We start from the raw sequence: 25841 nt of genomic DNA on the forward strand, positions 1-25841 counted from the left end.
CTTCTGACATCACATGTATCTTGGCCTGGTCTATCACTTAATTTTCCTTAATCACTAGACTTTGATCACCAATCCTTGAGCAGTGCTTGCCCCCCCTGGCCAAGCCTCCTCAGTTGTACTGGTTTCTCACATGATGTCATATGATATGGAATATCCCTTTGGCCAGTTTAAGTCAGCCCCCTCCCAGCTCCTTGTGCCCCCCTCACTGGCAGGACAGTATGAGAAGCTGAAAACTGAGATGTCCTTAGCTTTGTACAGCACTGCTCAGCAAGAGCTAAAACACTGGTGTGTTATCAACATTGTTTTTCTCCTAAAGCCAAAACATAGCATCGTAGCAAACACTACAATAAAAATCAACTCTGTCCCAGCTGAAACCAGGGCATACATTCAATGTCTTGCTATGTCTTGGTCCATCAGAACCACATGCAGCTCAGAAAACCCGATTACCTCTGCAAACAGGCAGCTGCCCCCCAGAAACAGAGCCAGACTGCACTCCATCTCCTCACCAGGTGCTGCAGAAGTTTATAGATTTGTGAGCTCTGCAGTGATTGATGTACAAAGCAACTGTACCTTATAGTCCCTCCTAGGTGTGTCTGTTCTCCCACCAGACTTGGCCAGCTTATCACTAAGTCCATCAGCAAGGCAATGTACTGCCCTTACATGTTCATTTTATGGTTAATGATGCAAAAGAAAATGTTTACAGAATCACAAAATCACAGAATGGCCAGGGTTGGAAGGGACCTCAAGGATCATGAATCTCCAACCCCCCTGCCACAGGCAGGGCCACCAACCTCTACATTTAATACTAGACCAGGCTGCCCAGGGCACCATCCAGTCTGGCCTTGAACACCTCCAGGGACGGGGCATCCAAGAGCTCAGATGCAGTACATGGAGAGATCAATGGTTGGTGGACCATCCTGTATTTCTCCCACCCTGATGGACACAAGTTTTCTGAGCTCAGAGACACAACTCATCAATCTTTCACTCCCTTCTTTTTGATGTCTTTCTGCTTTTGCCCCATTTGCTGGTGCCAGGGCAAGCTCTGCTCAAAGCCCTCCCATGCACATGGTACATGGTGAGCACATGTACCTGAACATACAATGTGCCTCACATTAGCAGCTCACTTCTAGGTCCAGTGTCACTTTGCTCTTTGTCTCATCAGATTTGCACTGATTACACTGATACAGGAGAATTATTTCCAGTGTTAGGTTTTAATTAAAAAAAAAAAAAAAAAAAAAAAGTTTCAATTCTACTCATTATTCTGATGAACTTCAACAGTTTTAATGAAGCTAAACATGCACTTATTCTTTTGAAATTGTTTTTTATCATACGACTTTTCATTTTCTAATTACTCCATGAAGGTTTGGAAATTCAGATTTCCTATGGTCTGTGTTTCAGATGAAGGCTCAATGCCAGTTTGCTACGGGTATTTAATACAAAGTTGAGATGAAAGAGTAAATGCAATCCTCGTGTTTGATACAGAAGCTGACAGTGCTGTTTCTAGAGCTGTGCAAACTGATTTAGAACGGAAAACTCAGCTGTAGGCTTTCTGAGATAATCCAGTGCTAACTGAAGCAAGGATCTCTCTCTCGCTCCCTTTTCAAACTGAACTTTATCAGAAAAACAGAGACATCCTTAATATTCCTAACACAAATCAGGCTCAATTCCAAAAATATTTTACCTCTGAGTAACCAGGGAAATGAGCTTATTTGCAGTGCATCCTACTCCACTGACTCACCACACAGTGCAGCCCAGAGCGCAGAGCATCCCTACACAGAGACCTGGCAGCAGCAGCACTCAGCCAAGTGCGTGCCAGTGCTGGGCAGAGGCAACTCACTAAAGCACTGATATCTAACACACTGAGAAACACTGAATAGCTCTGTTTCCAGCTTTGGGAATTGCACTTGCTCAGTAATGGCTCTGGAGAGAGCAAAAGCCAGCACAAGGGAGGGGCAGGGCTCCCTCTGTGGGAGATGCAGGTAGAAGGGAGGAATGCAGTGAGCATATATTCCCTGTGTGCTGTGTCTGCCCAGCCGTGCTGCCTCAGCTCCTCGTGCAGACCGGGGCACAGCCATAGCCCCAAGCACAGCTCCAGGACACTGCATCAGGGGGTGATCTCACCCCCAAGCATGGAAAAGACCTGGCTGTATCAACCCCTCGCCTAAAGGGCACTGTGACCTGGCTTGCAATCTGCTTTGCAATGACCCAGGCGTCTGCAAAACCTCCAAACCATTACCAATTATTCATCTGGCATTCTGGATATGCTAGCAAACAGTTCCTGGAGACAAACTGTTCTGGCAATCAGACAGATACCTTATCAGCTCTCATCTAGACAAGGAGCTATTTGCTTCTTGGTAGATACTACATGAAGTCCTTGACAATTCCTTCGTACCACCCACCATCTCAAGACCCAGTCCAAACTGCACAGAAGTCCATGTTCAGACTGACACCAGTCACACTACCATCTCTTTTTGTTGGCCAAAATAAGTGCTAATATTATACAAGTCTTTACAAACAACATATCCGTCACAAAAAAAGGAAGTCAAGGTTCACTTGTTTGTTCTGTAGTTCATATGATTGCAACAAATTAAAATAGCAAGCTAAATTTCAAGAAATAAGTAGAAGTTATGCACAGAATTTATGGGTCAGGAGAAATCATGTAGCTCACTGCTTCTGCTGAAAATGAGGTGAAAAATGCCCCCCTCAGACAATTCTAAATGAATGAGCAAAATTTTTTAATTACAGAGATGGAAACGTGTCTTTCATTGTACCTGAGCAAGAGGGGAGAGATAAAAAACTAGAACTACACTACAATAAAGCTTATTTCTGAAGTGAGCTGTAACTATGGTAACCTTCATTCACAGTATTTAATGAGGAGGACAGAAAGATGGTGTACTTGGCGAGCCTGAAGAAATTATCTATAGCACTGGCTTACAAATGTTCCAAAGATATGAACTTTTACAAAAATTAAATTGGCAAGAAGTTTAAATTTGCATAAACATAAATTTGCACTTGAGATTACCTCTGTATTCCCTGCTTATGTTGGCTACAGGACACATTTTCACCAAACAGCCAGGCGTTATGAGAAATATGTTTCAAGACGACAGACAAAGGAAAAAAAAAAAAAAAAGTGAATTCCAAAATTCAGTGTTAACATAAATCTTAGTAGAATGTGCTGTGATTGTGCAGTTAGTGTTAAAAGCTGGCATTGTTACCAGCAGTAATGATTTTAGATTTCCTTGACTGTACAAAAGCTAGAGGTGGCACTGAGCCAGATTTTCCTCTCACTCCATGTTTTTCCTCTCCACATCCAACTTCTGATGCCAGGAGGCAGCTTCCCTTGCCAGCTGCTGCCAGACACGTGGCACAACAATTGTTTTGCTCTGCTTCTTAGGGTGGCCTTCGTCCTGCTCATTTCTGATGAGATCACATTTCTGAGTGCCCACCACGGCAGCAAGATGTCACAATGATGGTGGCTCCCGAGGTTGGGACCAACTACAACATGAGCTGCATGGCCAGTCCTGCTCTGCTGCTCGGCCACAGAGAAGGAGCGGTGGGGGCAGCTTCCAGAAAGAACCATTTCTGAAAGGCTCCCAAACCCAGCAGATGGTGGGAGCAACCTCGCCAAGGAGGGAAAATAGGGATTAGAACTAATTTGTGCAAACTTGTGTTCAGCAAGCCTTTGCATCGGGGTGGGCTCTCTAAAGGAGAGAGGCTTTTAACAGCTGCAGGCAGCTGGTACAGAAAGCTGCTGTAGCTGAAAGACAATAAAGCAAAAGGAAGAAAAATAATTATTTTCAAAAATCAAAGCTCTTTATCTATTTGAAGCTGTCTGGTTTGAGGCAGCTACCGAGTGAGTGTACTTTCACTTGCTATTTATCAGCTTTCAAAAGAAGAGGAAAAGCGCTGCAAATGCTTTGATGTTCACTATACCAATGCATGGCACAGGACTAACAGCAGCAGAGCTGTGGGTGACAGTCTCCTTAACCACAGTTAGCCCCCCCCGGACTGACTAGTGGGGCTTGGATGCAAGAAAGAAGGATTTCTACTCCTCAGGGATGGGTGGCAGGGCTCTTATCATTTATTCTCCACAGTGTAACAGCAGTGCCTTTGTGGGGCCAGAGTCATGGCTTCCCAGCACCTCACCTGATGAATTGGCCTTGGCAGGAAGGCCAAACAGCCTTAGACACGGTCACAAAGCCTGAGGAAGAGGTCCAAAGGCTCCTGACAGCACTGTGATTGCTGCAGGCATGCTCAGGCCCTGCAAACATGAGGGTCTGGTCCCGTGGCCTTAAGGAATGGCCTGAAGGAATGGCCCTGCAGAGATGGAAGATACTATAGTCCCTTATCCCTTAGTTGAGTTTTCCTCACTTCACGTACAGCATCAGTGCTCACAGGAGGGTTGGCACTGCTGGTTACAAGCATGTGGGGGCAGCATTTGAGACCAGGAGGTAAGGCTGTTTTCACAGGTCATCCTTAAGCATTTAAACCCAGCCCTCTTTATTTTCTTTTTTCTATTTTTTTCTTTTGGAGGAAGCAAAACATTTGAAAACTTTTCTTTCCTGACACGATCGGAATGTTTGGGCGTGAGCCTTGCTTTGCGGCAAGCCCAGTGCCTGCAAGCACAAGCTGGGCACGGGGAGCCCACATTGTGGGCACATGGCAGCCCGAATATATCGCAGGCTGGAAGCGGTTCAGAGTTGTCGACAACGCGGATTTGCTAATCAAAGCCCCGCGTGGCTGAAGGACGCAACGCACTGACCTTTCCTACGGCCCTGGGAATGTTGCAGCAGCCTGAAATGACTTCCTAGGGCTGCTGCTGCTGCTCAAGTCAGGGAAGGCTCTTTGCCAGCGCTGTGTCTCTGCACAAAGCACCTTTTTCATATGTGCTTTTCAGACAGAAGGATTTATCTCTGATTCAACAGGGCATTCAGATACCATCTCCAGATTGCCACAGTGGCTTCATTCAGTTACACGGGCTTCAAATTAAAAGTTAATGAAAACTAACACGCTTCTCATTTCTCCTGAGGGGAGAAACGCTCTCCCACTTAGATGGCTGAGGAAATTAAGTCGGAAGAAAACTCCTCCTTGTTTGACAAAGGGTGTGGGATCTCTCAGAGCTGACTGCACATTTCTACAGCAGTATCATTGCTGTCATTTTGAATTAGAAGTGCTCATTTTCCAAGGGTGCGTTATAACAGCTTCCTACACATCGATGTGTGTGCAAGTAAAGTATCATTAGGTCTGATGGGCACCCTTTGTCTTCTCAGGAAATGATTAAACGGTGTCCTCAAAAAGATGACAGTTGGGGAGTAGTAGAAATTACAGACTCATGTTTGGCACGGAGTGTCGCATTCACAGCTGTACTGAGTGCCTGCCAGGAGCCATCTGCCTACAGAACATGCCGTCTTCTAGTTGCTCGACCTGAGATAGTTCAAGAGGGTAACAGCAGTGGGAGAGAAGAGAACAGGCTTTCTTTGTGCAGATCTCTTTTGCTTGGTTTTATAGCTCTCTGGAGGAAAGTGAGTTTCTTGCCAATTTCCAAGTGATGGCAGGTTCAAGCAGTGCTTTCCAGATTAACCCAAGGCATTGCTTTTTGACCCTGGGTAAGGTTTTTCTTCATTATCAACATGCAAGAAAGATATACACCTTTCAGTTTTATATTCTACCTTCTGATACACACAAACATACAATAGCAAATCTTGAATTTAGGAAAATCAACAGTTTTTGTTTGTTGCTTTTTTTTTTTTTTTTTTTTTTTTTTTTTTTTTGTTATCATCTCTTAAGGCTTGGTAGCCCCTGGTCTCCTTTTCACCACCCCCTGTTTATGGCCAGTCCTGTGTGATCCTAGCAATCACCCCTAGTCCTGTTTCTGGCACCAGTTACACTGCAACAAACTTTACAGTCCCTCGATTTAACAAGACATGTACAAAGTTCTTGTTTTTCTGAACACAGCAAAAAACATCCTGGCAAACAGCAAGAGCCTACCTGTGCTCACATTCAAGCCTTTTCCAGGAAGCCCTTTGCCCTACTGTTCCCTTTTTTCTGTTGTTTTTAGTGTCATGTCCCTGAATTCACTTTGCCCTTTCATTTTTTATGGTGGGGTTTTTGTTGTTGTTGTTTTGTCCCTTTTTTCTTCTTACATGCATATTTGTGATTCATATTTATGGCTTAACCACCTTCTGTCTGTGCCATCTACCAGCACACTGTAGTACCAATCTTCACGGGATTTACTATTGCCTAATCTTGTATCAGATCCTGCTCCCTTGGCTCTGCTGCATGTTCTTCCCTGCTGGTGTCTGCTGCCTGTCCCTCTCTGCCTGCTGAGCCATCTGTAGAGCTGTGCCCTCAACTGCTCTGTGTGAAACAATCCAAGCTTGAAAGTATTTTTTAGCCATACTTTAAATATGGCCAGGCACTGGGGTTAGCACTCTGGCACTGGTGGTGACTCGGAGGGCCAGGGAGGGAACATGAAGGAGGATACAAGAAAGAGCTTCCTATGGATGAGGTACAGCTGAATGGCATAAACCAGGCAGACCAGAGTGAACAGAAACCTGCCCAAAGGACTTCTGTTATTGGTTTTGTGCCTTTTACCAGCATTGCTATGACTAAGCCACATTACCCATGAGCGTAGTGACACAGTGGTCACTGCAAGCAAGTTGACCATTGGGTGGAACAAAACACTCAAGTACACACCTCAATCATGGACCTCATGTTTGCTATTGAGAACAAACAGTAAGGGATAGTAATTATTGTGAGCACTGAAAATGAATAAGCACTGATACTGTCTATGATGGAAATATTTGTGAATGAACTTGATCTCTGAAGACTGAAAGTAATTTTTTTATTCACTGTCTGATGTGTATTTAAATAGTGCATACATGCATAATGATATATGCAATGCATATAAAAGAAACAGGAATATTGTGACAGGGCAGTTTGTTAAGGAAGCAGTAACACTGACTTCAAGTCCAGCAGCCCTTGATAACCAGCGCTGTAATTTAAAACGTAAATGCCTTTCTGAGCTCATCTATTCTAAGCTGGATAGAACCCAGCATGTTTCAGTTTTTAAATAACTCATTCCCATGACCTTTGCAACTCACTAACTTACACAACAGTGCAAAAAAGAGCCCCATACACATGACTCAGGCTGCCTTAGGGTTGCTGAAATTTAAGAAGGCAGCCTACATAGCATAATCACAAGCAAAAAGAAAATAAAAGGCTGATTATATAACATCCAGTCAAATTGAACAAATCTCTGCAGTCATACAAAGCTGTGGGCTGCAGAGATGCACCCAAAGCTCAAAGAAGTTTGAATGAAACAGCCTGCTGCGGCTATTCTTTAGCCTCGGTGCTTTGTATTGGATCTAGTAGAAGAAATAATCCTTCCTCCCGAAATACACCGTAGCAGACGCCTTACTGAATGTCTTTCTGATGCTTCTGGATCTTTCTGGAGCATCCTCACAGGCACAGTCCATCCATGGGGAAATCTGTCATTTTGCATCACTTCCCTGAACCCTGCTACCAAGGCATCATTGATCTGTGCAGCTGAATACTCGGGTTATTTGGAGCTCCAAACTAAATCCAGCACTGGGCTGGAATCTAGTGGCACAGAGGTGCCAGTCTATGGCAAAACAACAGCTGGGATTCCTAAGTGACCTTCTAAAAAACTCCTGAAGACAAGAACGGCACTTTGAAAGCAAGCCTGGTGGAAATAGTCACAGTCCAGCTTTATGTTACAATTAAAATCTTTCTCAGGAGCATAGCTTTGTTCTGCTGAGATCAACGGATCTCTCAGAGGTGATCATCTTCAGTTGCTCAACACCATAAAGAAGTTCAGAGTTCTTTTCTAAGACAAGGTTTTGCCCCTTCCACCAGTTCCTAACTTACTGTGGAATAGCCCAGTGGCAAACATGTAGAGAATCACAGAATCATGAAGGTTGGAAAAGACTAAGATCACCCAGTCCAACCATCGTCTCATCACCACCACTCCCACTAAGCATGTCCCTCAGTGCTACATTTACACATTTCTTGAATGTCTCCAGGGACAGTGACTCCAACACTTCCCTGGGCAGCCTGTGCCAATGCCTCACCGCTCTTTCTGAGAAGAAATTTTTCCTGATATCCAACCTGAACCTCCCGTGGTGCAACTGAAAGTCATTATCCCTTTTCCTGTCATTAGTCACCTGAGAGGAGAGGTCGACCCTCACTTCACCACAACCTCCTTTCAGGCAATTGTAAAGAACAATAATAAGGTCTCCCTGAACCTTCTCTTGTTCAGACTGAACAATCCCAGCTCCCTCAGCCACTCCCCATAAGACTCATGTTCCAAGTCCCTCCCCAGCTTCACTGCCTTTTTTTTTGACACTCTCAATGTCTTTCTTGTAGTGAGGTGCCCAAACCTGCACATTGTACTCGAGGTGCAGCCTCACCAGCACTGAGTACAGAGAGATGATCACCTCTCCAGTCCTGCTGACTACATTATTTTTGATACAAGCCAAGATGCCACTGGCCTTCCTGGCCTCTTGGGCACACTGCTGACTCATGTTCAGCTGGCTGCCAATTAACACCCTCAGATCCTTTTCCTCCACACAGCTTACCAGCCACTCTGCCCCAAGCCTGCAGTACTGCATGGGATTGTTGTGACCAAAGTGCAGGACCCAGCACTTGATCTTGTTGAAGCTCATACAATTGGCCTCAGGCTATTTATCCAGCCTATCTTCCTGGCCTTTCTAGGCAGGTCAACACAACTTGGTGTCCTCTGCAAACTTACTGAGTGCACTCAATACCTTCATTCAGAACTCAATCCCCTCGTCCAGTTCCCTTTAACTGGAAAACACTGGTATAATTTTTACCTTCTGTCCAGACTTAACTGTTTTTCCAGGAGACTATTTGACTGTCCCTCCACAGGTCAGCTGAGGTGAGGGTAATCCTTACTCCTGCAAAGAGGACTGGTCTCTGACACACAGGAATCTGCCACTCCTTGACTCAGGACCGTGACCAGGGCTCTGTGACCTTCTGCTGACAGTACTTCACCTGGAAGAACTGAGTAATTTACTGGATCTAGCCTTACAACTTCAGATCTTTTTAAATGTTTTTATTAGTTAGACTATATTGTCAGATATTTGCCTGTGGCTTGACCCAAGCTAATCCTTTCCACAGCCAACAGCAAAGTATTTTCTTTGTTTTGTGCAGCACACTGTCCAGGGACAAGCAGACAAGCCAAGCTGAAGGTAAGAGGGTGAAACAAACACATCTTTGGTTTGTTGTTTAAAAACACAAATACAAACTAAAATACGGTATAAAACAATCAGTAAATATTTATGTAGGTGGGTTTACCTGAGACAGTGACTCTATTTATCAAGTAAAACAGTAACCTAACTCATCTTTCCTCTAATGAAAAAAAGAACAAATGCTTATATTTTTGCATCACATACAAATTTTAAATCCCAAAGGATGCAGCTGGATGTTATTTTCCCAGCGTTTAGGCAAGGATAAACTGCAGGAAAGTAAAGTGTGAAAGTGCTCTTTTGTCTGGCAGTCCTTCCCTGTTAGATGAGGAAATGTGAAATGTAACCCAGGGCCCTAAGACATCTAAGAGAGTAGTTCAGAGTCTGCTCCTGGTTCTAAATCTGAACTTCTGATTTAATTCTCAACACTACTTCCCACTCCAAAGTACACTTTAGCACCAAGAAGACTGCAGTCATTGAAACAGGTTTCTTTTCTCATTGCTGGGGAAGTTACTTCTCTTTAACGTTCATGTTTGCCTAGTGAGATCTAAACTCAAATCAGACAGTTGCTTCTACCCACCATCACTGGCTATCTCTTGACTGAAGTGATCTTAAGCATCTTCAATTTTAGTCTCTGAAAAAAAATCTTTAATTTCAGAAATACTGGGTATGACAGAACGAAACTGGGATATCATTGTTCTAGCAGTATCAGGTAAAAAATACTTCATCTGTTGTTAAATGTAAGCTATTTTCCTTCTGGCAAAATTCGGGCAGATTCCCCTCCCAGATTTCATCTCCACTACTTCCCCCGGAGAATCTGCTGCACAGCAGCCACCATCACTGTAAATGCTCATGCTTTTTTAAATGACTGTAGCAAATGTGTAAAAATGCACGCAACAACAGCTGGAAAAGGGATCTGCCCCTTCAGAGCCAAGATAATTCTTGGAGCCAACAAATTTCTTCCACGTAGAACAGATAGTGATGACAACTTAAGTATCATTCTTGAAGCTTGCCAAAAAGACTTTTCCACTAACAATTTAGTATAGTATATTCTTTATCAAGTTGCCAGAATGCTGGATTCCTCAAATTGGATAACAAATCCTGAAAGATCTACTCGGATGAAGTACGTAAGCTAGTGCACAACACCTACAAAATGCATGAAATGCATTTAATTACATGCTAATTAGATTTGAGGAGTATGATAGGACATGAGAAGAAGCTCTGAAAGGGCAACAGTCAGCAAGCTCAATCTGAGCAAGGAAAGCTTTGTTTAAGGAAAAAAAAAAACCCTTCACACCAAAAGTGGGAAAGCATGAGAAGCGGGGCTCAGGAAGGCTGCAGTCTGTCCTCAGAGATGTGCTAAACTGCACCGGCCACGATCCCAAACAGCCTCACTTGAGCTCTGAAGTTGGCTTTGAGTAGGGAGTGGGGCTGTGCGACCTCCTGAGGTCCCATCTGCCCTAGATTGTTCTCTGACTCTAGGATGCTGGATCCCAGCTGTTTTCAAAAAATAAAAAGCTGCCAGAACCACAGCTTCATTTTGGAAAGGAAAAGTGAAGATACAAAGGCTCCAAGGAGCAAATCAAACTATCCTTGGGTCCCAAAGTGACAGCAAAATACCCCCTAGAAGCAACCCTCTCTGCAATTCCCTATTAGCCTCCCCTCACTTGTATCAAAAAAGACAGCAGGGAAAGAGGAGCTGTCTCAGTGACACTCCTGCAGAAGGTGGCTCAGTGCTGCTGCTTTACTCTAAGGTTGACACTCTTAAGAGATGTTTTTAAAACATCACCTTTTGCAGCGCTTACTGTAGAACTTCAGAAACTTCAGAAAGCCAAATCCAGCTGTGTTGGAGGATGAATGCACTAGGGTGACTGCACCATACACAGCAAACACTCTCTAAGAGGGCAGCAGAATACATGAATGTGTAACCTCAGCCTTTCTTTGAAGCAAGACTGAATGAAGATCACAAGCCATCAATGCTTGCAGGTATTCTGTCTGCTTTGAGTGCTGATTACAAATTTATTGTTTGCCACGTAATGCTCCTGATTTTTGTTAAAAATAAATTCTTGGATCAGCTTTACCTCACTGTCATTGCTTCTGCAGTGCTTTCAGGGAAGGTGACAAGGTAAGCTCAGCCTTGTCCTATTCCTCCCATTTCTTCAGTGCATGCCATAATTCTCTCCCTCGTTTTCCCCCTTATTAGGCTTTTCTTCTGGCATTCAAAACTTGTATGACTCTTCTTTTATGCTCCTGGTTGGTAAGGCAGCATGCCAGGTGAGAGTGTTTGATCTATGCATACAACTTTGAGCCAGCTGTCATAGGTGACTGCTCTTTTCACCAGGCTCAGGAGCAAAACAGCATTTTGGAAACACTGAGGGCAGAGATACTGTAGAAATGTTAACAAGTCTAGGGACATAAAATCAATGGAGGAATTACTCTGTGTTCCTGAACCTGCTTTCAGTAAAACTGGGCTGATAAAATACTTATTCTTTAGGCACAAAAACTTACTTAAACTAGGAAGTTATTATAAGCATTATATTTAAAACAAAAATGCATTCTGATGATCTGTAATGCAGATTTCACTGGAAAGCTTGAGAGTAACTGCTGCGGCACTTTAGCTGCAGTGAAATACATATAGCTCTATTGATCCTGCAGTGCAGAATTACCCACTGTTGGCCACAGACAAAGCAAACAAGAAATGATGTGTGTTGTTAAACTCACATGGTAAACCTTTCAGGGTGAGATTTCACAGTTTTGGGAGTAGCTCCAAGCAATTGCTTTTCTATCAATACTTGATGTAAATGTGAAACAGTGAACAATCTGCTTTTATACTCGCATTTTCTTTAAAATCAGCAAAATGGACAGTTGCTCAAAGTGCCTGAAAAGGTTTTAGCAGCACCAATGTGAAGGAAAAAAAAAAAGCACATAACTTTCCAGTCACCCTGCAACATGTAGCTCCTGGCGCGCCAGCTCACTCGTATCAGTTTAGGACCAAAATGTCAGCCAAGTTTTACTATTTCATCCTTCATTTGTGGGATTGATTTGAGGCTTCTAAAGCCAAATTCTCCTCTCACACAGTATTTTAAAATTCAAGTTTTATTTATTTTATTTTTTTTTTAAGATCTGTGCTATGAGCAGGATATAAGACAGGGAGTCACAGACCCTGGTATCAGCTTTTTTGGCCTTAAATCAGGAAAAAAAAGAAAGAAAAAAAAAATTAATAAGATAAACAGGGTGGCTACAACACTAACCTTGCAATTTCACAGCATGTTATGGGGAATAGAATTAATGGTCACAAGATGTTCTGAAGACCAAGACTGCTGCACGCTAATTAATTTGAGATTTTTTTTTCTCCATAGACAACTATGGGCAGTGACTTCTTCAGATACCAAACAGGAATCCACCCTCCAAAACCCACATTGGGAATAGGAGGCGATCAGTTGTGACTTCATTCCAATCCATTTCTGCATGCCTGCTCATACAACTATCACTTAAATAGATCCAGGCACAGGTCTATCTTCCTACAGCCTTATACTTTCTGATGGAGAAAGAAGACGCCTTAATTGTACCTTCTTACACAATCTTTAGGAACATTTCTAATCTCAGCTGCTTCATAGTCACTCTTGCTGCAAGTAGAAAATTATGTAAATGGTGGCTGTTACAGCACTCTGCCAATCTATTTCTATCCATGTGCTACTGTTAAAAAAGAACATAAATTACTCATCTTCCATTGCATACAGTGAAATATTTTACGTACAGTGGTGCCTGTCATATATGCTTAACTTGCTTTTCATTCCAAAACATGGTGCAAAGAGAAAATGATGTGCGTTTCTAGAGAAATAAATATCAAAAAAGTCACTCAGAACATCAATAAATGATAATTTGAATATTCTGTACTTTCAATTGCTGCTGTGGGAGAGGTGTATATTGAAGGATGGCACAATATCCTCCCAGCTGGTTTCCACACACGGGATCACCAGGTAGTACTTCCCACTTTCCTGTATCCCAGATATGCCTTTTGAGTCTTCTGGGTAAATAAGCACAGACATTTTCCTTTATTTTCTCTGCTCATTTCACCACACATCTGTGAACAACCTAACATTGTTGGGTAAAGACATAAATATGGTAAAAGATCTAGGTTTTGGTATAGCTATGAATGGAATGCTGGTTGCAATACCCCAAAGGTGAATATCTGCTGCCAGCACCACAGCAAAGTAGGCATCCTGGTCACACGATGATTAAAAAGCCATGACAGCACAAGCATCTGTAAGCAGAGAAGACAAAGGAAATCTAAACCTTGTTGAATTTATGTACTTTTTGCATTCCGAAATCATGGAATAGCTTGGGTTGGAAAAGACTTTAAAGATAATCTAGCTCCAACCCCCTCCTGTGAAAAATGTGTACAACGAAGGCTTGCTCAAAGCATCGTGAAGCTTATGCAAAAGTGAACGCTGACTCAGAGATGTGGAACGCGGATAGGTTTGGATGTAACACACAGGGGGCCGCAGCTCCCTTCTGGGCAGGGCCGTGTGCCCCAGCAGCCACCACAGCCTGCGGCCCCCTGCTCTTGCCTGGATTTGGGCTGATGAAGGCAAAACGCTGGGGAGCATTTTGGGGAGACGGAGAGCCCTTTCCCCGGGCTGAGGGCATGGCTCTGGCGCGAGGAGCGTGCCCACACCGCGCCCACACCGCCGCCCGCCCCTCACAGCGAGGCGTGGCCTCTCCTCACGCACCGCGCGGGTGAGAGAGGGAGGGGGCAGCGCTGCGCCAGCGTCGCTTTCGCGCCTTCCCGCCCCTGCGCGGTGCGCGCGCGCAACGCCCAATTCTTCTTCCTCCCCGCCCTGCGCTCCCTCAGCCGCCGCCGAACCTCCGCGTCACGTGACCTCCTTGCCCTCCGCGGCAGCCAATGGGACGCGCGCCGCGGGCGGCAGGGCCTTTATAAGGCGGCGCGCAGCACAGCGGCCGCGGCATTGAAGTGGTTGTGGTGGGGGGTGCGTTTGTTCGGCAGGTCGGTTCCTGCAGTCACTTCCCGGGGTGCCGGGCTAAGGATCTCAGGAAGGGGCCAGGTCTGTGTCTGCGCGGGAGGAAGGAGGGGTTCCTCGGGGGGTTGCGGCAGGGAGGAGGGGGGCTAGAGGGGCAGCCATGTCGCGCCCGCGCGGCGCCTCAGGGGGTAGCGGTCTCCGCCGCGGCGACGCCCAGCGCTGGCGGGGCGGGGCGGGCCGGGAGCGGCGTCTCGCCCCCGCCGGAAGGAGAGCGGGGCCCGGCGGGCGGGGTGAGGGATCCGTGTGTCCGCAGTCCGGCTGCGTATGTGCGTGCCTCCTCTCTGCGCCCCTCCGCAGCGCCGGAGCTGTCTGTCTGTCTGTCCGTCCGTCCTCTCTAACGAACTCTCTGCCTTGCTTCTCCCCCCTTCCCCCGGGCTTCTGCTTTGTGGATGTTGGCGGCTTCTTGTTGTGACAGGAGAATGTGTGTGTGCCCCGGGCCCAGGCGCATCGGTACGTATCTCGCAGCGGGGCTCGCGGGGGGCGGAGGGGCCGGGCGGGGCGGAGGGCCGAGCCCCGGCACGAGGGAGGGCTCAGCGCTCCTGGCCCGTGTTCCTTCTACCCCGTGTCGCCAGCGTTGTCAGGTGCCCGAGAGCCACCGGTATCGTTGCAGAGCTCAGGCGGGTGCTGGAGGAGCCTGTCGGCAGCATCAAGTGTCCTTAGTGCTGTATAGACATAATGCTTCTCCTTAAAGCAAGGAATCGTGTGTTTGTTTCATCAGGGTAGCACTACTGAGTCTATAAATTGGTTATCAAACTCTTTATTTATGGTGCTTGTGTATTTGTACCCTCTTCTAGCATTGAAGAGGCTTTCAAGACTGCTGTGATGCTGATCATCTGACAGATGATGATTAGATAGTAAAGATTTTTATCTAACATCCTTTTTGTGTTCTTCCATCTCTTGATCAGCTGTAATTAGCAAGGCGATTTGAAGTACTGAAAGGGTACTGCAGTGGTTAGATTGGAGGCATCCATGTTGCAGGGATAAATGAGAGAGATTTGGAATGATTTCAGTTGATGTTGGCAGACTTGGAATTTCTCTTCGACTTGATCAGCAGGACTTAAATCTGCTATGCAAAACAAGTTGATGGCTTAAAGTGACAGGGAGTTGCTGTGAGGGAATATAAGAGAGAAAATTGGAGGCTGCATCCTTATGCGTTTCCAGTAATATTTATAGAATCATAGAAACCTTAAAGTTGGAAGCAACTTCTGGAAGCTGTCTAGTCCAACTCCCCTGCAGTGAATCCACAGCTTCATCTGGTTGCCTAATTGCTAAATTAATAACTAAAAATCGGCAAAGTGAATTCTGTTCCTGAAGAGCCACTCTTAACAACAGTACGTTTGCAGTTTTGCCTCATCATGGGTCAACAGTGAAGATGTCAGAACAGTTGTGGAACCATCCATTGGTCAGCCCTGAACAGGAATACATAGTGGGCTGGGGAGCTTGGTTCAGCAGGAGTCAAGCAGGAGAGCAGTGTGAAATCCAAGGTACTGCTGAAGCCTTGACACATCAGTAGGTTGCTAAGGTTCCCATTTGTAAGCAAAGTTGTGTGTATTTCTTCATATGGTATTTAAAAGCAATGACTGTTACCAAAATAGCTGCTGTATAATTAGAAGGCAGTAATAGACTTTAAAATCTGTATTTGCAGTTCACTTCTGTCGTGCTGTATGCATGTAAAGCCTGGGCTAGAGAAATGTACTTTCTGGGAAGCAAATGATTAGCATAAATTTAATACGCATTTGGAAGTTCAAGCCAGAGCATAGGGAAAGTTGGCTGTACTGCGGCCAAAGCTCTCCCTGGTAGCTGAACAGCTGAAAACTGACAAGTCAGGCTTCTTAGCTGTCAATAGGAGACATGGGACAGGTCAGTGGAAAAACTTTTGTCACTACAGGTCAAGACTGATAAACACTGGTATGTAAGGTGTGAAGATACGGTGCTAGAAAGCCTCCAGAGTAGTAGGCAGTGTTATTTTAACTGATTTTCAGCACTTCACATACTTTGTATTAGAGAAGCGGGATTCTCTTAGGATTGTCTTAGAGCATCGCTGGCTTCCTTACAGGACAAGGAATGGAGCGTATTCCTCTGTTTCTGGATACTTCTTGGCTAATGATCTGAATTCTGTGAAAGAATCTGTGAAAAGCATGGAGGAGCGGTGATAGAGCTTGTGCTTAAGAATAAGAATTTAGGTTGTGGATGCCCTATCCCTGGAGGAATTCAGGGCTAGGCTGATGTGGCTCTGGGCAGCTTGGTCTGGTGGTTAGCAACCCTGCACATAGCAGGGGGTTTGAAACTAGATGATCTTTGAGGTCCTTTTCAACCCAGGCCATTCTATGATTCTGTGAAGAATAATGCTTAGGACTGCAGGGAGCCTTGTATATCATGATTTACCATGATCCTGTCTAGGAAGAAGTTGAAGCTTCATCATAAAAGATGGAAAAAAATAAATGGCCATAATTCCCTTTTTTTTTTTTTTGCCTTGTGGAATTGGTTTTCTTAAGTATGAGTATGATGTTGTAAGAGTCTTCCTGAGAATGAAACGTAATGGATAAGATTTAGGAAGTGCTTGCACAGATGTTGTAATTGGATATGTAAATGGAGGTAAAGGTTGTAATGTTAGAGTACTCTTTTGTCAGAGGAGTGAAAACTTAAATGGAAAATTCAGGTTTAGCAAAAAGTATCAACATTTTTCTTGAGTACTTGGATTTTGATCTAGCTTTGATTTATTGTACATGGCTCTCTTCTATTGGTGAAGGAAAACACAGCTTGCGTAGTCCTTTAGCTTTAATTTATAATCTTTCAAACTTACTGGGATAGATGAGCTGTTGGTAACAGAGGTGTTCTCTACCACTTTTATCTGATAAGCCAGAAAATTGTTGCCTAGATTCCTGTGGCTATTTGTACATATACAGAGTGTATATGTTCACAAGTGTGATAAAATTCAGTGTGTGAAAAGGGGGAAAAGAAACATCCTGCTAGAAACAACCTGCTGCTGACTTCTATTTGTCTGAGTAAGATCTACTGTTTATGACTTACTGCTTGCATTTTATCACCTAAAATGTATTTTTAAAACCACTTGTCTATTATCGCAGTTGTTTTGGAATCTTTCTGTTAGACACATTATCTCTTCAGCCTTACAGAAAGACTATTTTCTTCCTGTCACATCTGGTTCTGTCAGCTGGAATCTCAGGATCAGTAGGAAGAGATCTCCATAAAATACTTGCAGAGTGTAGCACAGCCATAGCATGCTGTATGCTAACTGTTGCCTTACCTTCTATGTGAAACTGTTTTGTCTGGATTTTTTTCCACTGCCCTCCTACTATTTGAGTGGTTGTAAGAGCTACCGTATCTATGCTGAAGTTCAAAGTATGGTATAGCTTGCTTTGTTCTAGCCCAACACTGTATATAAACAAGTGCCTCTACCTCTTCTTTTCCAAGACATGCAAATCTGTGTACTTCATATTATGAATAACTTTGTTCAGTGACCGTAAATGCTTTAACAGAGACTTCTGGGAGGAATCTGTTAGCTGTCTCTCTAAATGCAGTTGTTCTCTTGCCTTTCAGCAATTCCAGTCCGAAGCTCCAGGCTGCCACTGTTATCTGATGCCATGCCAGCACCAACTCATCTGTTCCCATTGATTCGTAACTGTGAGATTAGCAGAATATGCAGTACTATGTGCTACTGCCACCATAAACATCTGTGTTGTTTATCGTCTCATTTTGCTCATGGTCACTTCAGATATGCACCTCAGAAGAAATTTGCAGCACTCTATAGGCCAAAGGAGAACTTCTATCAGTTTGTTCACGCGAGGGATTATGCTTCTACACCACAGAGGTTTTACCTCACTCCTCCGCAGGTCAACAGCATTCTGAAGGCAAATGAATACAGTTTTAAAGTCCCAGAATTCGATGGTAAAAATGTAAGTTCTGTCCTTGGCTTTGACAGCAACCAGTTGCCTGCTAATGCTCCAATAGAAGACCGGAGGAGTGCTGCCACTTGCTTACAGACAAGAGGGATGCTTCTGGGTGTGTTTGATGGCCATGCAGGTTGTGCTTGTGCTCAAGCTGTCAGTGAAAGACTGTTTTACTACATTGCTGTCTCCTTGTTACCTCACGAGACTTTACTTGAAATAGAAAATGCTGTGGAAAGTGGTAGAGCTCTCTTACCTATTTTACAGTGGCACAAGCACCCCAATGATTACTTCAGCAAAGAAGCTTCCAAGCTTTATTTCAACAGTTTAAGAACTTACTGGCAAGAGCTCATTGATCTCAATAGTGGAGAGACTACTGATGTGAAAGAGGCTTTAATTAATGCTTTTAAGAGGCTCGATAACGATATTTCTCTGGAAGCTCAAGTAGGAGACCCAAATTCTTTTCTCAACTACTTAGTACTAAGAGTAGCGTTTTCTGGTGCAACGGCCTGTGTAGCCCACGTGGATGGTGTTGATTTACACGTGGCAAACACAGGAGACAGTAGGGCAATGCTTGGAGTTCAGGAGGAGGATGGATCTTGGTCTGCAGTTAATCTCTCCTATGACCACAATGCGCAAAATGAACGTGAAGTGGAACGTGTGAAAACAGAGCATCCAAAGTCTGAAGAAAAAAGCCTTGTGAAACAAGATCGTCTCTTAGGCCTTCTGATGCCTTTCAGAGCTTTTGGTGATGTGAAGTTTAAGTGGAGTATTGAACTACAGAAACGAGTAGTTGAATCGGGCCCAGATCAGCTAAATGACAATGAATATACAAAGTTTATTCCTCCAAATTATCACACTCCCCCGTACCTCACAGCTGAGCCAGAAGTCATACATCACAAATTAAGGCCACAGGATAAGTTCTTGGTTTTGGCCACAGATGGGCTGTGGGAAACTATGCACAGGCAAGATGTGGCTAGAATTGTTGGGGAGTATCTCACCGGTGTTCACCATCAACAGCCGATAGCTGTCGGTGGTTATAAGGTAACTCTGGGACAGATGCACGGTCTCTTAACAGAAAGAAGAGCAAAAATCTCTTCAGTATTTGAAGATCAGAATGCAGCCACTCACCTGATACGCCACGCAGTGGGCAATAACGAGTTTGGCACTGTGGATCACGAGCGGCTGTCCAAGATGCTCAGTCTTCCAGAAGAGCTGGCTCGAATGTATAGAGATGACATTACAATTATCGTGGTGCAGTTCAACTCGCATGTTATAGGTGCATATCAGAATGGGGAACTGTGAATTTTAATGTAGTGAACTACTTACCAAAGCTGTAACAATGGCCAGTATGAGCAGCAGATGGGAAAAAGACAAATTCAATAAGCAAACAAATTTCTTGCTTGTTAGATTTAACATAGCTATTGTTTCTGCCTTCCCCCAGAGCTCTAAATACAAGAGAAGTGCTATTGACCTAATATAAACTTGAAGAGGATGTCTGGGAAAAGAGATTTCTGTAATAACTTTGCACTATTGATTTCATGAATGCTGCTAGAACAATGCCTTGAATTTGGCAGATCTGGATGAGGGAGGGAAGGAGGATAAAGGATTAAATATCAAGCATCTGGTTGTCCAAGAAAAAGCCTGTTAACATCTGAAAATATTCACACTCTTAAAAAATGAGTAACAAGGAATATTGTTGCAAGAATTCTCCCTGTAAGAATTCAAAATAAGTGTGGTTATCTGTGCATATATTCTGTCAGCCTTTTCCTCTGAATAGGAGGATAATTTAACCATGTAGGTCTTAAGTGTAACGAAGTTGTCTCGCTCTCATAGACAATGTCATTCACTTAAGAATATTTGTCTAAGTGTTGACTTTCAATGCAGGTCTAAGCCATAATCAATACTTGAGATACTGTTATAGCTTAATTGTATCTTATACACAGTAACTTGTAAATGTCTGTGCATCAGTTGCTTCTTGGCTTGTATGTTCCTGCACAACTTGTGGGGCAATAATACATTACAACGTGCTGTAAGATATCAAGTAAAGTTGTGGAGGACCTCAGTGTAAAGAAAGTTTCAGACTCTTTGAAGAGTCAGTGTTGCTGGTCAAGACCATTGTGTTTCCTAAAGGTCATGTCCTTTATGGACTCTATCCCTGTCTGGTGTTTCTTATCTGGGAGGATAAATTTTCACCTGAGAAGATCAGGAAATCATTGCTAACCTCATTGTGGCTTTGTAATTTGCACTCATTTTTTTTGGCTATTTCAAATAGTGACATATTGGATGTTTTGCACTTGAACACATATTTGTAAGTATGTCAGGTTGAAAACTACGGATTACAAAATGAAGTATGGTTTGTAAGTAGAATTTCAGTTGGGGAAACTAACTGGCATGCATGTATATGTTTAATGGCTTTTTCTAGCAACTTTATTAGTAGCTTTTTATCTCTGGACAGCTGGTGTATGCATGTTCTTACAGTCCAGAATGTATTATCACAGCAGTCTCTTGAATGAGTCTCTCTGGCCTGTGGTTGAATTTGAACTTACAAGGTAGTGTCCTGGGCTGTAACTCGTGTGCCTAAAGTTGTTGGGCTCATAACTGTAAAAAGTGGGGACTGACAACTAATCTAATGATCATCTTTGCCTCTGTTTTAGGTATGTTGCATTGTGTAGCTTACTCTTCAGCTGCCCTTACTTCAAAAACCCAAGTGCTATCTGAAATACCAGTCCCTGATGACTGATAGAACACTTGTAACTTGATTCCTGTGTTCTGGATAAACTCTTAAGCAATGATAGGTCAGCATATTTGATTTCATGGAGGTGTTTCAGTTAAAATAACTTCCTAGCCTTCAACACAGCAATTAAAAAAAATAATAATAATTAAAAACCTAGCTTACTTTGAGTAATGTGGCATTTTCCACTAAATAAAAATATCGCCAGTTAAAGCTACTATTACATACAGGATATTTAATATCGACAGTGATCCTGTGCTGTAGTAAACATTGGGTCCTCAAACTCAAAAGTGCTGTGTGTACCTGGTGGCCTGCAGCTTTAATCTGTCTGCTTATTTACCCAACCTTAAAAAATCGACTTTGCAATAAGGTTATCGATATCTTAAGTTCACACTGAAGATGTGAACAACCCTTCTTTATTTGAAGGGGAATAGGGAACTCTAAAATGCTTAGACAAGTACTGGCTTTGACATTGCTTCTATGTTGTGTTCTGATGACTATCATTAGCTGGGTCAATAGACTTTATGTTCTTCTATCATTCAAATACAGTATGTATCTAAGCTGTTACAGTATTTAACTTTCCTACTTTTTTTTTTTACTGTTAAATCTCTATTACATGTATTGATGTATTTAACCTATGTTTCTTGATATGGATCTGGGACAAGTCATGGCTGGAAGGACTGACTATTGGTTCCATGTATAAAACTTTTATTGAGGAAAAGCTGCTTTTTGTAGTAAAGATGCGTATGTATGGGGTCAGACAATAGTATTTATGTATTGCTTGGAAACTTGCTCAGTATGTATGCAGTGAATAGAAGTAGCGTAACTGCCTGCTGAACAGGTGATCTGAACAAACACTTTAATAGATTCCAATAAAATGATCAATTATGCAGAAATCCGTGTGTATTTGATTGATACAGAAAGCAATAGCTGTTTTGCTTAATGCTTGTGAATGACTTGGTTCTCAGCAATGCTTTCCATCATCTAGTCGTTGGTATGAATAGACCAGATGGCCTAATGAAGCAACGTGCAAATGGCAACAGGCTGAGAACTGGGCTTCAAAGCTTGGAAATGTCACTGTGAGACTTGAGCCCTGTATCAGGCATGCTGGTTCTGCTGCCCCCTGGCAGTGAAGCCTGGATGTTTCCCTGTCAGTATCTCCTGTGTGTTCCTCTATCAATTTGCCTTGCCTCATCATCCCCGGGGATGGGGAGAGGGCATTAAAAGCTGCAGATGAAGCAGTCTACAACAGTGTACTGCCTAATTTGTCATCAGTAATTTGTGGACCGTATTCTGTTCAGAACAACATTTTGTAAGCAAATGATTTCATACACACAGGTTCAAATGTCCTAAAAATAAGTTGATGGTAAACTAAATAAGAACATCTCTTACACCATTGGCAGAGGGTGTTTTGTTGCACTGCAGAAAGTACTGTAAGTGTATGGCTTAACCAAGAAGGATGGCTGAATTTTGACAACACAGTCTTTCAAGTTCACCTTTAAGCTGTCTTTAAATTCTTTGTAGCTAATTATTAGATGACTATCAACAGCTGTTTAACAGTAATAATCCTAGGTAAGAGGTGAGTGGGAAATCTTCCCAGAGTCTGTTTTCAATTTAAGGATTTAACTCTGCTACCTTTTTTTCTTTTAAAGACTTGTGGTATGTGTATTATTATAAAATATTGTCAAAAACAAATGCAGCATGTTGCAGCTGTTACTGTTCTTAATTTGCATTCTATATGCAGAATTTGATGAGCAGTGAACTCTGTAACTTTTCCTTTCTGCTTGTTTCCTTATCAGAGGGTGGAGTTCTGCATTCAGGACTCTTAAAACATGACACATGCAGTGAGGAGCATAGTTCCATTGAAACGCTATTTATAGCTGAACTCCCAGACTTGGGTTTCTGTACTTTGAATGACCTTGGAGCGAAGGATATTGGGTGACTGCTTTCAGTACGTGTGCTTGAAATGGTTAGGCTACTCTTTCCTCTCTGAGAAGATGCAGCTGTAATGAGATTACCTGGAATAGATGGAGATTCAGGTTTTCAGTCCTACCTGCACCATCAGCTCACCGATGGAGACGGTCTGTCTGCTTTCATGACTTCTAATAAATGCATGCCTCCTGATTTGCACCAGCGATCTTTATGAGCATGAGTGCTGAATGCTGTCATCAGTGCTGCTACCCAGCAGCTCAAGAACAGGTCTGGCACAAGGCATTTGGGTGTGCCAAGGGGATAATTATTCTAGCAGATCCTGTGGGTGGCATGAGAAGTAATTTTTCCAGCCTGCCAGTTGGCACGCTGCAGGCTGATACAGCATCTTGCTGTGTGGGACAATGAAGTGAGGTTCAACTTACCAAAATGAGCCTAAGTGATTTTCTCTGCCGGTCTGCAACCTCTTGAGAGGTGCTTCAAGTGCATTAGTACTAGTTTTGTAGATGCTTTTTTTTCTGTTATGTTCAGAGGCTCAAGTATGGAAGTTAATAAAATACTTCACTGTTATGTTCTGGTTCCTGTGCGAAAACAAAGGTGCTTTAAATGAGGTGGGCTTCAGAATGAATGTGTTTGTGCTTCCGAGTGTTGGGTTAATTGATTCATTCTTTTTCCTCCTCTGTTTTAATTTGAAAGCTCTCCTTTTCCAAATGCTTTTCAGGATCCTGCTTCCCATTGCTTTGCTTCTTACTCAACAATGAATGGAGGATGTTTGTGTTTTTCCTAGCACCAAGTATTTAATGTCTACCTCTAGATATTTGTGCAGTAAAAAGACTTACTAACATGTTTGGATTGAATTATTCATCCAGAACTCTTAATTGTTCTGTGAACAAGTAGGTGTCTCTTTGTCAGCAGTGGTATCAACTATAATTATGCAAACTTGTTACAAGAATATTTTGAGAACTTGATTTTTCCAAATCTTGTTTAGGGAGTTCTTTTAGATTAATCCCTACTAATTAGTGAGCTGTTGAAAATTAACTACGTAAATGTCATATCAAATACCTGTCCAGTGAAGGAAGCCTGCAGATTCACTTTTTTCTCTTCTCCTAATGAGCGAAGCATTAAATATTGATGACTGATTTCACTTGATGTCTTATGAAAAGCCAATGACGCTCGTTCCTGAGTTGCCCTTATCATTTTAAAGTATGTTCTTGTGGGAAGGGAAGAAAATATGTTTCTTTGATTCACATGGCTTGCCATCCATGTGAATACTGAACATCAGTTGTGCATAGTGTTTCAGTGATAGAAAAATCAGAAGAACTGAACTCCAAGTCCTCTTGGCAGAATAAAGAAGTAATAAATTCCCTACCACGTTAATCTGATGGTAATTCCAGATCGTATTTGTGGTACAGTAGATGAGACCATCCTCATAGTTCACTGTGCTGGTTATGTCTTCTGTTTTATTTCTGCTCACATGTATATTTTAATAATAGATTGGGTAGTGGGGAGGGTTAACCTTCTAACCTTCATAATTGGATCACAAAAGAGCATGAGTTTGCGGTAGCATTGCGTGGTGAAAATAAAAGCAATCTGAGATAGGTAAGTGGTTGTCTGTTCTCATCTGTGCCGCAGGGCCTTGGCATTAAAACCTTGTCTCATGCACTGATCTCAGTGAGCAAGTCTTCTGGGGGAAAAATGCATTCACTGCAAATGACTCATCTAATCACTTGTGAAACTGTCCAGGCTTACATCAAAAGCAGCATGAGGAAGCACAAATCTAAGTTCTGTCTAGACTAATTGACCACTGCTGAACTCATGTAGCATCATGAACAAGTAGTTCAATTTTAACATCCTTTGTCCGTACTTAAGGGTAGCATTTGTTAGTGCCTCGCATTGTAATTGCAAAATTAATCCAGCCAGGTCTGTCTGTTTGCAGTGTCACACGACTTACAGCTAGCTTTCAGAACAGGGAAAACAATGGAAAACAAGGAAATCAGAGACGTTAACAGGAAGGCACCCCATGAGCTGGCACAGCCTGCCTGTTCAAAAGCTTGAAGCTCATAGATTGAGGCAGCTCCCTATGAGTTTTGTCTGACAAAACTGTTGTAAGCCTATAGTAAAAGTCATCTTATTCACATGCAGATAGTTCCATTCAGGTGTTCTGGAGGCAAAGCCTAGCCTTCCTTTCCAGAATCTTCAAGGATACAGTCACTCTACAGTTCTTGCATCTGCCCATCCTGTACAACAACTAAAATATCTAGATTTTTTGAATTTAGTTTTGCACATAATGCACCTGCAAATATTTTATTTTTGTCCATTGGTCCACTAGGTAACTGGAAGTGCCTGTCTTGCCTACCATCTTCTTTATATTCGTATGTTGACCTACATAAGTAGCATATAGAATAAGGTTATTGTGAACTATAAGTTTTTCCTTTTTTTCTCCCATGTTGTTGTTACACTGAGAATTGCCTTTAAGAACTCTCTTTACTTTCTTTGTTAGAGCCCTACTACTTAACAGGTTAAGTGAGCAGCAAAAGGTTTCCTTGCACATTTCTAGTAACTATGCTGAAGTAGTGTTATGTTGCTTCTAGCCTGAACGAGTAGGAATCTGTGAAGTAAGCCTTGCAACCTAACTGATCAAAGTCATTGTTCTTCTGCTGAAAATCTCACTTGTAAGAATTAACACCTACGTAGAAAAAATGATTACACTTTTCCCTATCTGAAGAGAAAATAAAAAATGCAGAATGGTAAAGAAAATGCCTTGTATAGAAACAGCCTGGTTGGTGAATGGACAAAGTATGAGTAAGAATTAGGGGAATAAAAACCATAAGCTATGATTAATAGTATAGAAGTGAGTCTTCTAGTAGGGAGCCTTGCAGAAATGTAGTGTAGCAGTGGAAGTAGTATTGCCAGTGAATCTGATCTAGAAACAGACAGTGAAGTGCAATTCATTGCTTATCAAATATTGAAGTGGAAGTCTGAGAAACTGTCTAGCTCTCTG

At 42.9% G+C, this 25841-nt stretch overlaps 1 protein-coding gene across 3 annotated transcripts; it reads left to right on the top strand.

Moving 5' to 3' along the window:
- Positions 1-14140: 14140 nt before the first annotated feature.
- Positions 14141-21807, top strand: PDP1 (pyruvate dehydrogenase phosphatase catalytic subunit 1). Of its 3 annotated transcripts, XM_085221416.1 has the most exons (3): positions 14155-14296; positions 14688-14722; positions 17831-21807. In XM_085221416.1, the coding sequence occupies exons 2-3, from the start codon at positions 14692-14694 to the stop codon at positions 19480-19482; spliced, it is 1683 nt and encodes a 560-aa protein (XP_085077542.1). In that variant the 5' UTR covers positions 14155-14296; positions 14688-14691; the 3' UTR covers positions 19483-21807. The 3 variants fall into 3 exon arrangements, with proteins under 3 accessions (XP_085077543.1, XP_085077542.1, XP_003205234.2); XM_085221417.1 differs by lacking the exon at positions 14688-14722 and having other exon boundaries at positions 14141-14296; XM_003205186.4 differs by lacking the exon at positions 14155-14296 and having other exon boundaries at positions 14458-14722.
- Positions 21808-25841: the final 4034 nt, after the last annotated feature.

Source organism: Meleagris gallopavo, chromosome 3, assembly GCF_905368555.1.
Source record: "Meleagris gallopavo chromosome 3, MGAL_WU_HG_1.1, whole genome shotgun sequence".
Taxonomy (NCBI): Eukaryota; Metazoa; Chordata; class Aves; order Galliformes; family Phasianidae; genus Meleagris; species Meleagris gallopavo.